Source organism: Zonotrichia leucophrys, chromosome 29, assembly GCF_028769735.1.
Source record: "Zonotrichia leucophrys gambelii isolate GWCS_2022_RI chromosome 29, RI_Zleu_2.0, whole genome shotgun sequence".
NCBI classification, from domain to species: domain Eukaryota; kingdom Metazoa; phylum Chordata; class Aves; order Passeriformes; family Passerellidae; genus Zonotrichia; species Zonotrichia leucophrys.
In genome coordinates this window covers 2,571,659-2,586,003 of record NC_088198.1, presented here as the reverse complement: position 1 = coordinate 2,586,003, position 14,345 = coordinate 2,571,659, and the positions used below count along the sequence as shown (strand labels likewise).

Here is a 14,345-nt window from a genome sequence, read left to right as displayed (position 1 = left end):
GGGGGGTCCCGGGGGTCGCAGCCCCCTCACCGTGGTCACCATGCAGTAGCTCTCCCGCCAGGCCCCGCAGCAGCCGAAGAAGGCCGTGAAGAAGATGACGACGCCCAGGGCCACGATGGCCGCGGGGCTCCAGCCCGAGCCGCCCACCGGGGCCCGGCCCAGCGCCGCCAGCGCGTAGATGCCGATGGCGACCAGGGCGATGCCGCACACCTGGGGGGCGCCGAGAGCTGGGACCCCCGGCGCAGCCCCCTCCCCAAATCCCCCCTACCCAAAAACCCCATTCCCAAAACCCCCATTCCCAAATCCCCCCTCCCCAAAAACCCCATTCCCAAATCCCCCCTCCCCAAATCCCCCCGTGGTGCCGCGTTCTGCTCCAATTTGGGGACAAAATGAGGAAGGGGGGCGCCGAGAGCTGGGGACTCCCGGCGCAGCCCCCTCCCCAAATCCCCCCTACCCAAAAACCCCATTCCCAAATTCCCCCATGCTCCAATTTGGGGACAAAATGAGGAAGGGGGGACACCAGGGGGACACAGAGAGTTGGGGACTCCCTCTCTGCACAACCCCTCCCCAAATCCCCCCACCCAAAAACCCCATTCCCAAAAACCCCATTCCCAAATCCCCCCTACCCAAAACCCCCCTCCCCAAATTCCCCCATGCTCCAATTTCTGCTCCAATTTGGGGACAAAATGAGGAAGGGGGGACACGGAGGGGGGGCACGGAGGGGGCACAGAGAGTTGGGAACCCCCCCGGCACAGCCCCCTCCCCAAATCCCCCCTGCCCAAAAACCCCCATTCCCAAAACCCTCACGGTGCCGTGTTCTGCTCCAATTTGGGGACAAAATGAGGAAGGGGGGCACAGAGAGTTGGGGACCCCCCGGCACAGCCCCCTCCCCAAATGCCCCATCCCCGAAACCCCCATTCCCAAATTCCCCCTACCCAAAACCCCCATCCCCAAATTCCTCCATGCTCCAATTTGGGGACAAAATGAGGAAGGGGGGGCACGGACAGTTGGGGACCCCCGGCACAGCCCCCTCCCCAAATCCCCCATCCTGAAACCCCCATTCCCAAATTCCCCCTACCCAAAAACCCCATCCCCAAATTCCCCCTACCCAAAAACCCCATGCTCCAATTTCTGCTCCAATTTGGGGACAAAATGAGGAAGGGGGGACACGGAGGGGGGGCACGGGGGTGGGGGCACAGAGAGTTGGGGACCCCCCCGGCACAGCCCCCTCCCCAAATCCCCCCTCCCCAAAACCCCCATTCCCAAATCCCCCCTCCCCAAAAACCCCATTCCCAAAAACCCCATTCCCAAAAACCCCCTACCCAAAAACCCCATTCCCAAAAACCCCCTCCCCAAAAACCCCATGCCCAAAAACCCCCATTCCCAAATCCCCCCTACCCAAATCCCCCCTCCCCAAATACCCCCATTCCCAAAAACCCCCTCCCCAAATTCCCCCTACCCAAATTCCCCATTCCCAAAACCCTCACGGTGGCGCATTCTGCTCCAATTTGGGGACAAAATGAGGAAGGGGGGGCACCGAGAGCTGGGGACCCCCCGGCACAGCCCCCTCCCCAAATCCCCCATCCCCGAAACCCCCATCCCCAAATTCCCCCTCCCCAAATCCCCCCGTGGTGCCGCGTTCTGCTCCAATTTGGGGACAAAATGAGGGGGGGGGCACCAGGGGACACGGGGGAGGGATAGAGAGTTGGGGACCCCCCCAATGCACAACCCCCACCCCAAATCCCCCCTCCCCAAATCCCCCCGCGGTGCCAATTTGGGGACAAAATGGGGGGGGGACACCAAGGGACAAGGGGGGGGCACAGGGGGAGCACAGAGAGTTGGGGACCCCCCCCCCGCACAACCCCCTCCCCAAATCCCCCCATGGTGCCGCGTTCTGCTCCAATTTGGGGACAAAATGAGGAGGGGGGGACACAGAGAGTTGGGGACCCCCCCAATGAACAACCCCCTCCCCAAATCCCCCCTTTGCGGTGCTCCGTTCCAATGTGGGGACAACCCGAGATGGGGGGGACACCAATGGGGGGGAGGGGACACCGGGGGACACACGGGGGGGGCCCCGCGGGAAGTTCAGGAAGTTTCGGCCTTCCGGCCACGCGAGAGCGCGGGGGGGGCCCCGCCAACCCCGCCGGGGGTCCCGGGGGGCTCCATCCCACCCCCCCCCCCCCTCAGAGACCCCTCCCCATGCCCGGTGAGCGCGGGGGGGGGGATAGGGGTTGGCCCCGTGTCCCGCCGTGTCACCGCGTCCGTCCGTCCGTCCGTCCGTCCGTCCGTCCCCCCCCCGCGGCCACTCCGGGGGTGACTCAGCCGGGTGGGGACGGCTCCGGTCCGGCGGGGGGGGCGGGAAATGGCGCCGTGTCCCCCCCCCCCCGGTGTCCCCACAATGTCCCCACAGTGTCCCCACAGTGCCCCCCCCCGCTCCGGCCGTTGGCTCCGCCGCTCTTTCCTCACCCCGACTTCCCCAAAGCCCCGGCCCGCCCCCCCCGGGGTCCCCCCAAACCCTCCCCGGGACCCCCAAACCCTCCCCGGTGCCCCCCCGGTCCCTCCCCCTCATTTTGGGGTCCCCCGTGCCCCCTTTGGGGACAGGACGTGGCTTCAACCAAAGTGACAAAGCGACAACAACCCCCCCCTCAGCACCTGGGACCCCCAAATTGGGGTGCCCGTGAGGATCCCCCCGGTTCTGCCGGTACCGGGACCCTCAAATTGGGGTGATTGGGAGGGTTCCCCCGGTTCTGCCGGCACCGGGACCCCCAAATTGGGGTGTCCGAGAGGGTCCCCCCGGTTCTGCCGGTACCGGGACCCCCAAATTGGGGTGTCCGAGAGGATCCCCCCGCTTCTGCCGGTACCGGGACCCCCAAATTGGGGTGTCCGAGAGGATCCCCCCGGTTCTGCCGGCACCGGGACCCCCAAATTGGGGTGTCCGGGAGGGTCCCCCCGGTTCTGCCGGTACCGGGACCCCCAAATTGGGGTGTCCGAGAGGATCCCCCCGGTTCTGCCGGTACCGGTGCCTCCCCCGGGCGCGGACTCACCCAGAAGATGAAGTTGAAGAAGAAAACCAAGAACTTCACGCATTTCATGCCGCCCTCGATCGCCATGGCCCGGCCGTGCTGCGGGAGGCGCCGCTCAGCACCGGCTCCGGTACCGGCACCGGTACCGCTCCCCGCGGTCACGGAACCGCCGGGCCCGGCCCGGCCCCGCCCCGCTACCGGTACCGGCTCCGGTACGGCTCCAGCCCGGCCCGGTGCTCCCGGTACCGCTCCCGGTGCTCCCGGTACCGCTCCCGGTACTCCCGGTGCCGGTTCCGGTTCTGCTCCACCCCCCGCTCCCGGTGGAGTTCCCGGGGCTGCTCCCCCCCCGCCCCGCTCCCGGTGCTGTTCCCCTTCCGGTTCCCGGGGGTTCCCGGGGGTTCCCGGGGACGGCTCCCACCCACTCCCGGTGGTCCCGGTACCACCTTCCCCTAATCCCCCCGGTCCCGGTGCCGTTCCTTCCCCACTCCCGGTGGTCCCGGTACTGGTCACTCCCCACTCCCGGTGGTCCCGGTGCCGTTTCCCCTCCAGTCCCGGTTCCGGACCCGGTCCCTCCCCGTCCTCCCCCCCCCAATCCCGGTGGTCCGTCCCCTCCCCGTCCCCCCCCGTTTTCCCCGGTACCGTTTCCGGTGGTCCCGGTGCCGTTCCCCACCCGCTCCCGGTCTCGGTCCCGCTCACCGCCGCCCTTCCCGAGGGCTCCGGATCATGTGACGGGGGCGAGCCCGGAGAGCCCCGGGACCGCCCCGGGACCGCCCCGGCACCGACACCGGCACCGCCCCCCCGGAACCGGGACTGACACCGGCACCGCCCCCGGGACCGGCAAAACAGCAACGACTGCGAGCGACACTTTATTGGGGGGGACATTTGGGGACACCGAGGGGACACCGGGGGGACACGGGGGGTCCCACACAGGGGACTCGGAGCTCCCACCGCGATTCGCACCGGGGGTCCCAGATCCCCCCTGACCCCATACCGGGGGTCCCTGTGACCCCTGACCCCACACCGGGGGTCTCAGATTCCCCCCTGACCCCACACCGGGGTCCCCGCTGTCCCTCTGTCCCCCTGTCCTTGGTCCCTGTCCCCCTGGTCCCGCACCCCGAGCTCCTCGGGACCCCCAGCCCCTCACCCGGGGGTCCCAAACACCCCGGACCCTCCCCCTTGGGGGTCCCAGCCCCTCTTGACCCCTCACCCCGGGGGTCCCTGAACCCCCTTGACCTCACACTTGGGGTCTCAGCCCCCCAAATCCCCCATCCCAGTGCCCCCCAACCCCTCCTGACCCCAAGCTCGGGGTCCCTGCGCCCCTTTACACTTCACCCGGGGTCCCAGCCCCCCAAATCCCCCACCCCATTGTCCCCCAGCCCCTTCCCCCGGGGTCCCAGCCCCTCCTGACCCCACCCCAATGTCCCCAACGCCCCCATACCCCACATTTTGGGGTCCCAGCCCCTCAAATCCCCCACTCCAATATCCCCCAGCCCCCCCATACCCCCCACCCCGGGGTCCCAGCCCCCCAAATCTGCCTCCCCATTGCCCCCCAGCCCGTGTCACAAGCCCCCCGTGGTCCCCATGTCCCCCATGTCCCCATTGTCCCCCGTGTCCTCCGAACCCCCCACGCCCCCCGTGCCCCCCAAATCCCCATCGCCCCCCGTGCCCCCTGTGCCACCCATGTCCCCATTGTCCCCCATGTCCCCATTGTCCCCATTGTCCTCATTGCCCCCCACGCCTCCCGTGCCCCCGAACCCCCCACGCCCCCCGTGCCCCCCAAATCCCCATCGCCCCCCAGCTCCCCCAGCCCCCGCAGCGCCGCCAGCACCGCCCGCAGCACCGGCGGATGCACGAACGCCACGAGCCCGTCGCGGTTCGCCCAGCGCTCGGGCCCGGTTCCCGGGCCGGGCCGGTGGTAGCGCAGCTCGGGGGGGTCCCCGGGGCCGCCCCCCGCCCGCAGCGCCCCCGCCAGGGGCAGCACGGCCCCGCCCAGGGCCCGGAGCACGGCGTGCGGGGCGCACGAGTCCCACGCGAACGTCGTGCCCTGCGAGAGCACGAAGGCGTCCGCCAGCCCCAGCGCCACGCAGAGCAGCTTGTAGCCGGCGCCGGCCGCCAGAACCGGGGGACCCCCCCCCAGCGAGGCCAGAGCCCCCCGAACCGCCGCGCTCTCGGCCCGGCTCAGCACCACGCGGGGACGGGCGCGGGGCACAGGAGGGGACAGCGAGCACAGGCGGGTGGCACCGTGAGCCACCCCCCAGTGGTAGCGACCCTGCCACCTGCGGGATTGGGGGGCACGGGGTGAGATTGGGGGACACGGGAGGGTGAGATTGGGGGACACCGGGGTGAGATTGGGGGGGACATGGGGTGAGATTGAGGGGGACACGGGAGGGTGAGACTGGGGACATGGGGGGGGGAGATTGGGGGGGGCATGGGGTGAGATTGGGGGACACGGGGGTGAGATTGGGGGGGACAGGAGGGGACAGCGAGCACAGGCGGGTGGCACCGTGAGCCACCCCCCAGTGGTAGCGACCCTGCCACCTGCGGGATTGGGGGGCACGGGGTGAGATTGGGGGGACACGGGGGTGTGAGATTGGGGGGACACCGGGGTGAGATTGGGGGGACATGGGGTGAGATTGAGGGGGACACGGGAGGGTGAGACTGGGGACATGGGGGGGTGAGATTGGGGGGGGCATGGGGTGAGATTGGGGGACACGGGGGTGAGATTGGGGGGGACAGGAGGGGACAGCGAGCACAGGCGGGTGGCACCGTGAGCCACCCCCCAGTGGTAGCGACCCTGCCACCTGCGGGATTGGGGGGCACGGGGTGAGACTGGGGGGACACGGGGGGTGAGATTGGGGGGGCACGGGGTGAGACTGGGGGGACACGGGGGTGAGATTGGGGGGACACGAGGTGAGACTGGGGGGACACGGGGGGTGAGATTGGGGACATGGGGGTGAGAGATGGGGGGCACGGGGGGGTGAGATTGAGGGGAGCATGGGGGTGAGATTGGGGGACACCGGGGTGAGATTGGGGGGGACAGGGGGGTGAGATTGGGGGCACAGGGGGTGAAATTGGAGGGGGCATGGGGGTGAGATTGGGGGGGGGCATGGGGTGAGATTGGGGGGGACATGGGGTGAGATTGGGGGGACACGGGAGGGTGAGACTGGGGACATGGGGGGGTGAGATTGGGGGGGACATGGAGGTGAGATTGGGGACATGGGGGGGTGAGATTGGGGGGACACGGGGGGGTGAGATTGGGGGGGGCATGGGGGGGTGAGACTGGGGGGACACGGGGGTGAGATTGGGGGGGACAGGAGGGGACAGCGAGCACAGGCGGGTGGCACCGTGAGCCACCCCCCAGTGGTAGCGACCCTGCCACCTGCGGGAGGGGGGACATGGGGTGAGACTGGGGGGACACGGGAGGGTGAGATTGGGGGGACATGGCGGTGAGAGATGGGGGGACACGGGGGGGTGAGACTGGGGGGACACCGGGGTGAGATGGGGGAGGACAGGGGGGTGAGATTGGGGACATGGGGGGGTGAGATTGGGGGGACATGGAGGTGAGACTGGGGGGACACGGGAGGGTGAAATTGGGGGGGATATGGCAGTGAGATTGGGGGGACACGGGGGTGAGAGATGGGGACATGGAGGTGAGATTGGGGGGACACGGGAGGGTGAGATTGAGGGGAGCATGGGGGTGAGAGATGGGGGACACCGGGGTGAGATGGGGGGGACAGGGGGGTGAGATTGGGGGCACAGGGGGTGAAATTGGAGGGGGCATGGGGGTGAGATTGGGGGGGGCATGGGGTGAGATTGGGGGGGACATGGGGTGAGATTGGGGGGGACACGGGAGGGTGAGAGTGGGGGGGATATGGCAGTGAGATTGGGGGGACATGGGGGGGTTAGACTGGGGGACATGGGGGGGTGAGACTGGGGGGACACCGGGGTGAGACTGGGGGGGACATGGGGTGAGATTGAGGGGGACACGGGAGGGTGAGACTGGGGACATGGGGGGGTGAGGTTGGGGGGGGCATGGGGTGAGATTGGGGGGGACACGGGGGTGAGATTGGGGGGGACAGGAGGGGACAGCGAGCACAGGCGGGTGGCACCGTGAGCCACCCCCCAGTGGTAGCGACCCTGCCACCTGCGGGAGGGGGGGGCACGGGGTGAGACTGGGGTACATGGGGGGCTGAGATTGGGGGGGGACATGGGGTGAGATTGGGGGGGACATGGAGGTGAGATTGGGGGGACACGGGAGGGTGAGATTGAGGGGAGCATGGGGGTGAGAGATGGGGGACACCGGGGTGAGATGGGGGGGGACAGGGGGGGGAGATTGGGGGCACAGGGGGGGAAATTGGAGGGGGCATGGGGGTGAGATTGGGGGGGGCATGGGGTGAGATTGGGGGGGACATGGGGTGAGATTGGGGGGACACGGGAGGGTGAGACTGGGGACATGGGGGGGTGAGATTGGGGGGACACGGGGGGGTGAGATTGGGGGGGGCATGGGGGGGTGAGATTGGGGGACACGGGGGTGAGACTGGGGGGGACAGGAGGGGACAGCGAGCACAGGCGGGTGGCACCGTGAGCCACCCCCCAGTGTTAGCGACCCTGCCACCTGTGGGATTGGGGGGCACGGGGTGAGACTGGGGTACATGGGGGGGCACGGGGTGAGATTGGGGGGACACGGGAGGGTGAGATTGGGGGGGACACGGCGGTGAGAGATGGGGGGCACAGGGGGTGAGATTGGGGGGACACGGGGTGGGGACAGCAGGGTGAGGGGTGTGGGGACCCCAATATGGGGGAATTGGGATCCCAGGATTTGGGGAATGGGGACCCCAATATGGGGGGAATGGGGTAATTAGGACACCAGGGTGAGGGGGGAATGGGGACCCCGGGCTGGGGGAAATGGGGGGCTGGGACCCCCGGGATGGGGGGAAATGGAGGAATTGGGATCCCAGGATGTGGGAGGAATGGGGACCCCAGGGATGGGGGGAAATGGGGACCCCTGGGTCAGGGGTATGGGGGGCTGGGACGCCCAAGGTGGGGGGAAAATGGCGACCCCGATATGGGGGGAATGGGGACCCCAGAGTGAGGGGAATAGGAGAATGGGGACCCCGGGACAAGGGGGGAATGGGGACCCCAGGGAGGGGGCAAATGGGGTCCCCAATATGGGGGGAATGGGGACCCTGATATGGGGGGGAAATGGGGGGCTGGGATCCCCGGGGTGGGGGAAAATGGGGACCCCAATATGGGGGGAATGGAGACCCCAGGATGGGGGGCAATTGGGTAATTGAGATCCCAGGGTGAGGGGTCAAGGGTGACAGGGACCCTCAGTGCAGGTTCAGGGGTCCCGGGGGTCCCGTTTGCGGGCTCAGGCCGTACCTGTGTGTCTGGGGGTCCCTCTGGAAGAAGGGCTCGTTGATGACCCCCAGCACGGGGACCCCGCTGTGGCGCTCGAAGGCCCCCACGAGCACCAGGGCCGAGCGCAGCCCCCCGGGGGCGACGCCATCGACGGCGGCCACGTCCTCGCGGCCCCCGATGAACTCGTTGGTGGAGTCTGGGGGGGCCAGGGGGTCTCTGGGGGGGGCCAGCCCTGCCCTGGCCCTGTCCCCGTCCCATCCTTGTCCCCACCCCACAATATTCCCTGTCCCCATCCCTGTTCCTCTTTCTGACCCATCCCATCCTGTCCCTGTCCCCATTCCACTCCTCAGTCCCGGTCCCCACCCCTGTCCCTGTTTCTGTTTCTGTCCCATCCCATCCTGTCCCACCCCCTGTCCCTGTCCCGTCCCTGTTTCTGTTTCTGTCCCCTCCATCCCATCCCATCAACCACACCCCCACCCCGTCCCTGTCCCTGTCCTTGTCCCCATCCTGTCCCTGTCCCCATCCCTGTCCCTGTCCCCGTCCCCATCCCCATCCCACCCCACAACATTCCCTGTCCCCATCCCTGTCCCTGTTTCTGTCCCATCCCTTCCCATCCCATCAACTCCATCCTGTCCCCGTCCCCATCCTTGTCCCCACCCCTGTCCCCTCCCTGTCCCCACCTCATCCCTTTCCTGTCCCCATCCCCGTCCCCATCCCTGTCCCCGTCCTGTCCCCACCCCTGTCCCACCCCCGTCCCATCCCCATCCCACCCCACAGCTCCTGTCCCCATCCCTGTCCCCGTCCCCATCCCATCCCTGTCCCCATCCCTGTCCCCACCCTCTCACCAATGGGGTCTATCCAGATCCCGAGGTCCCCTGGGGACAATCCGGGGTCGATGCCATCCAGCTCCGCGTCCCCAAGTGTCACCTCCTGGTGCACGGCCTCTGCCAGCAGCTCGGCCGCCCGCGTGTGCTCGGGGCCCAGCACGGCCACCAGCAGGGCCACCGTGTCCGCCGGGGTGGCACCGACCCGGATTGTCACCGTGCCACCTGCAGGGACCCCAAATCAGCCCCCAGGGTGGCACCGACCCGCACTGTCACCGTGCCACCTGCCAGGGCCCAAATCACACAGGGACATGGCACAGGGACACCCAGGGTGGCACCGACACGCACTGTCACCGTGCCACCTGCAGGGACCCCCAAATCACACAAGGACATGGCACAGGGACACCCAGGGTGGCACCGGCCTGGATTGTCACCGTGCCACCTGCCAGGGACCCAAATCACACAGGGACATGGCACAGGGACACCCAGGGTGGCACCGACCCCCACTGTCACCGTGCCACCTGCCAGGGACCCAAATCACACAGGGACATGGCACAGGGACACCCAGGGTGGCACTGACCCGCACTGTCACCGTGCCATTTGCCAGGGACCCAAATCACACAGGGACATGGCACAGGGACACCCAGGGTGGCACCGACCCGGATTGTCACCGTGCCACCTGCAGGGACCCCAAATCAGCCCTCAGGGTGGCACCGGCCTGGATTGTCACCGTGCCACCTGCCAGGGCCCAAATCACACAGGGACATGGCACAGGGACACCCAGGGTGGCACAGACATTCACTGTCACCATGCCACCTGCAGGGACCCCAAATCAGCCCCTGGGGTGGCACCGACCCTGCACTGTCACCGTGCCACCTGCCAGGGCCCAAATCACACAGGGACATGGCACGGGGACACCCAGGGTGGCACCGGCCCGGATTGTCACCGTGCCACCTGCAGGGACCCCAAATCAGCCCTCAGGGTGGCACCGACCCTGCACTGTCACTGTGCCACCTGCCAGGGATCCAAATCACACAGGGACATGGCACAGGGACACCCAGGGTGGCACAGACATTCACTGTCACCGTGCCACCTGCCAGGGACCCAAATCACACAGGGACATGGCACGGGGACACCCAGGGTGGCACAGACCCGCACTGTCACCGTGCCACTTGCCAGGGACCCAAATCACACAGGGACATGGCACGGGGACACCCAGGGTGGCACAGACATTCACTGTCACCGTGCCACCTGCAGGGACGTGGCACAGGGACACCCGACTCAACCACGGGAATGTGGGGACATGGGGACACAGGGACATGGGGACACGGGCAGGGTGACATTGGGATATGGGGACATGGGGACTCCCTCCCCCACCTTGACCCCACATCCCCACGTGTGTCCCCTCTGTCCCCCCGTCCCTCTGTCCCCGCTGTCCCCGCTGTCCCCGCTCACCGCTGGCGTCCCTGAACTCGCTGCTCTCCTCGCCGTGGATGTGTCCCCGGAGCTCGGGGAACTGCGGCGACACCGGGGGTGGCTCAGGCGACATCCCGGGAGGTGCCACCCCCCCGGGGCACCCTCAGTGTCCCCACCTGTGTCCCCAGGTCGTGTTTGATGAGCTCCTGGATCAGCACATCCGCCAGGGTCTTGAAGTCGCGCTCGAAGCGGGCGCTGCGCTCCGGGCCCAATTTCTCGGCCACCAGGAGCCGGAACAGCGGCTCCTCCGCCCGGCAGCGCCGCGCCACCTCGGCCGCCTTCTGCGACACCGCCACCAGCGCCGGCAGCAGCCCCGCCATGGCCGCGACAGCCGCGATAGAGCCGCGATAGAGCCGCGATAGAGTCGCGATACAGCCGCGATACAGCGGCGACACCTGGCGGGGACAGCGCGGGGTCAGCGGCGCGCTCGGGAAGGGACCGGAGTGACCCCGAATAATGGGGACAGGGGGACACTGGGGACATGGAGAGTGGGAATTTGGGGACACGGGGATGTGGCGACATTGGGACATTGAGACATTGGGACACGGAGAGTGGGATTTTGGGGACATTGGGATGTGAAGACGGGAATATGGGGACAGGGGGACAGAGGGACAGAGGGACATGGACAGCGGGATTTCGGGGACATTGGGATGTGGGGACAGGAGGATGTGGGGACAGGGGGACAGAGGGACACTGGGGACATGGAGAGTGGGATTTTGGGGACATTGGGATGTGGGGACAGGGGGACATGTGGGGACAGGGGGACAGAGGGACATGGAGAGTGGGATTTCGGGGACATTGGGATGTGGAGACAGGAGGATGTGGGGACAGGGGGACAGGGGGACAGGGGGACATTGGAACATGGAGAGCGGGAATTTGGGGACAGGAGGATGTGGGGACAAGGGGGCAGGGGGACAGAGGGACACTGGGGACGTGGAGAGTGGGATTTTGGGGACAGGAGGATAGGGGGACAGGGTGACACTGGGATGTGGAAATTTGGGGATATGGACAGTGGAATTTTGGGGACATTGGGATGTGGGGACAAGGAGACAGGGGGACATGGGCACTGGGATTTTAGGGACATTGGGATGTGGGGATTTGGGGACATTGGGACATGGACAGTGGGATTTTGGGGACATTGGGATGTGGGGATTGCAGGACATGGGGACATGGCGATGGTGGGACAGGGTGACACTGGGATGTGGGGACAGAGGGACAGGGGGACATTGGGACATGGACATTGGGACATGGACTTTGGGATGTGGGACAGGGGGACATGTGGGGACAAGGGGACATAGGGATGGGGGACAGGGGGACACTGGGATGTGGGAATCTGGGATTTTGGGGACAGTGGACATGTGGGGAGAGGGTGACACGGGGACATGGGGACATAACTGTGGAGATGGGGTGACAGGAAAACATGGGGGTGTGGGGACACGGGGACAGGGTGCCACGGGGGTGCGGGGACATGGGGACATAGGCAGCTGGGGACACGGGGACACGGGGGAGGCGGCGATGCGGACACGGGGACACAAAGGCGGCCACGGGGAAATGGCCCCGGTGCTGTGGCCGCGGGGACACGCGGCTGTCCCCAGGCTGTCCCCAAGGGGGGGTGGCGCTGTCCCGCGGGGACCGGACCCGCCGGGGCCGGGGGGGTCCCCGCTGTCCCCCCGGAAGGCTCCGAGCCACGCGGCCCCCCCGGAACGGCCCCGGAACGGCCCCAATCCCCCCCCATCCCCGCCACCCCCGCACCGGGACCCCCCCAGGCCGCGTCCCCACCCCTGGGGACACCCGGGGACCCGCGGGGACCCTGGGGCCGCCCCCCGCCCGCGCCGCCGTTACCGGGGCCGCTGACAGCTCCAGCCCGGGGGCGGGGACGGGGCCGCGTCACAGCCGCGCTTAACCCGCTCGGTGCCGGCCCCGCCTGCCGGGGTCACAGCGGAGCGCGGGGACACCGCGGGGAGGGGACACGGCGGGAGGCGACACCGCCGGGATTGTGGCACCGGGGACACGGCGGGGGGACACGCTCGGTGGCGGTGGCGGGTCCCGTGTCGCTGTCCCGTGTCGCTGTCCCGTGTCGCTGTCCCGTGTCGCTGTCGCTGTCGCTGTCCCCGTCCCCAAAGCGCCCCCGCTGCAGTTCCCGCCCCGGCCGCCAGGGGGGGCGCTGTCCCGGGGGCTGCGGCACCGGCACCGACCCCGCCGGGCCCGGGGGGCAACGGGGCCGCTCCCCCTCCCCCGCCCAAAACCCACCGGGACCCCCCCAATGGCCGTGCCCACCCTCCCGAGCCCCCCCCCCGGTGCGATTTCCCCTCTCCATGGTTCTGATGGGGCGCGATAAGGGGGAGGGGGGTCCCGGTCACTTTGGGGGTCCCCACGGTGATCTCAGGGTCGGGGTCCCCTCGTTGCTCCCCCGGCTCCTCCTGGGAGCGCTGCCCGGTGCCGGTGCGGGGTGGGCAGGACCCTCCTGTGCCCCCCCGTGTTGGGGGCGGGACCCCCGTGATCCCCGGTGACCCCCGGTGTCCCCCAAACCGTGCTGGGATGTCCTTGTCCCTCCTGGGACCTCCCGGTGCTCCTGCAGCACTTCTCGGTGCCGCGATGCTCCAGACCGGGAACCTTGGCATTCCCTCCCCGAGTTTCAGCCCCCCCCGGGGGTCTCTGAGCCCCCAACCCCCGCTCGGGTACCCCCAGACCGGTGCCGGTTCCTCCTGCGGTGCTCTCGCAGCACTTCCCAATGTCAGGATGCTCCAGACCGGGCACTTTCACCCCGTCCCCACTCTCTGGAGCTCCTCCGGGGGTCTCCGAGCCCCCCAATCCCAGCCGGGCACCCCCAGACCGGGTTCCGCCTCTCCCGGTCCCTCCCGGTCGCTCCGGTGCCGGATCCCGTGCCCGGTTCCAGGATGCTCCAGACCGGGCACCTTCGCACCCCCTCCCGGAGTTTCAGCTCCTCCGGGGGTCTCTGAGCCCCCCAATCCCAGCCGGGCACCCCCAGACCGGGTTCCGCCTCTCCCGGTCCCTCCCGGTCTCTCCGGTGGCCGAACCCGTGCCCGGTTCCAGCGGGGCCGGCCCGGAGCGGGCCCGGGGGGGCTCGGGGGCTCTCGGGGGTCCCCCGGGGGCGGGGGTCGCACTTGCCGGACTCGCGTCCATCCCGCCTCGCTCTCCGGGAGCCGCGGCCGCCCCCGGGCCCCGCCCGAGGCGAGGGGCGGGCCGGGGGTGCCGGGGCTGCCCGGGCGGCGGCGGGGCCGTTCCCGGGGCTCGGGGGGCCGGCGGCGGCTGGTGCCAAGCCCCTGCCAGAACCTCTTTTGTGCGCCCGCAGCCAATCAAGGCCGCTGACGACACACTTCTCTTGGGGTATAAAACCCCGGGGCCGCCGCTGCCGCCGCTTTTTTTCATCCCCCCCCCCCCTTCGGCCCCCCCCGGGGCTTCCCCGCCCCCGCCGCCGTTACCGCCTTCCCCCCCCTTGCGCGCTGCGGTGGAAGCGGGGCGGGGGGGCGGCCCGGTGGGGAAGGGTTTGCTTATTTTATTTTTATTATTTTTTTTATTATTATTTTTTTTTTAATCCCCTCCCTCTTGTTTCTGTGTTGGGGTTTTTTTTTTCTTCTTTTTGTTTTGTTGGTTTTTTTTGGTTTTTTTGTTTTGGTTTTTTTTCCCCGATGTATTTTTT

At 68.3% G+C, this 14,345-nt stretch overlaps 2 protein-coding genes across 2 annotated transcripts in view; both read right to left on the bottom strand.

The window, feature by feature from the left end:
* The window catches only part of CD63 (CD63 molecule), a 7,379-nt gene extending 3,594 nt beyond the window's left edge, over window positions 1–3,785 (bottom strand). The window contains exons 1-3 of the mRNA XM_064734664.1: window positions 3,663–3,785; window positions 3,045–3,122; window positions 31–210 (exon numbers count right to left, since the gene is read on the bottom strand). Coding sequence (XP_064590734.1) covers window positions 31–210; window positions 3,045–3,110 — 246 coding nt within the window. The 5' untranslated portion in view covers window positions 3,111–3,122; window positions 3,663–3,785. The remainder of the gene's footprint in view (window positions 1–30; window positions 211–3,044; window positions 3,123–3,662) is intronic.
* Window positions 3,786–4,582: 797 nt separating this feature from the next.
* Window positions 4,583–12,959, bottom strand: INPP1 (inositol polyphosphate-1-phosphatase). The gene is made up of 7 exons (XM_064734662.1): window positions 12,527–12,959; window positions 10,801–11,079; window positions 10,664–10,724; window positions 9,230–9,433; window positions 8,406–8,580; window positions 4,779–5,299; window positions 4,583–4,692 (listed from the first exon to the last, which is right to left on the bottom strand). The coding sequence occupies exons 2-7, from the start codon at window positions 11,002–11,004 to the stop codon at window positions 4,583–4,585; spliced, it is 1,275 nt and encodes a 424-aa protein (XP_064590732.1). The 5' UTR covers window positions 11,005–11,079; window positions 12,527–12,959.
* Between the last annotated feature and the right edge of the window lie 1,386 nt (window positions 12,960–14,345).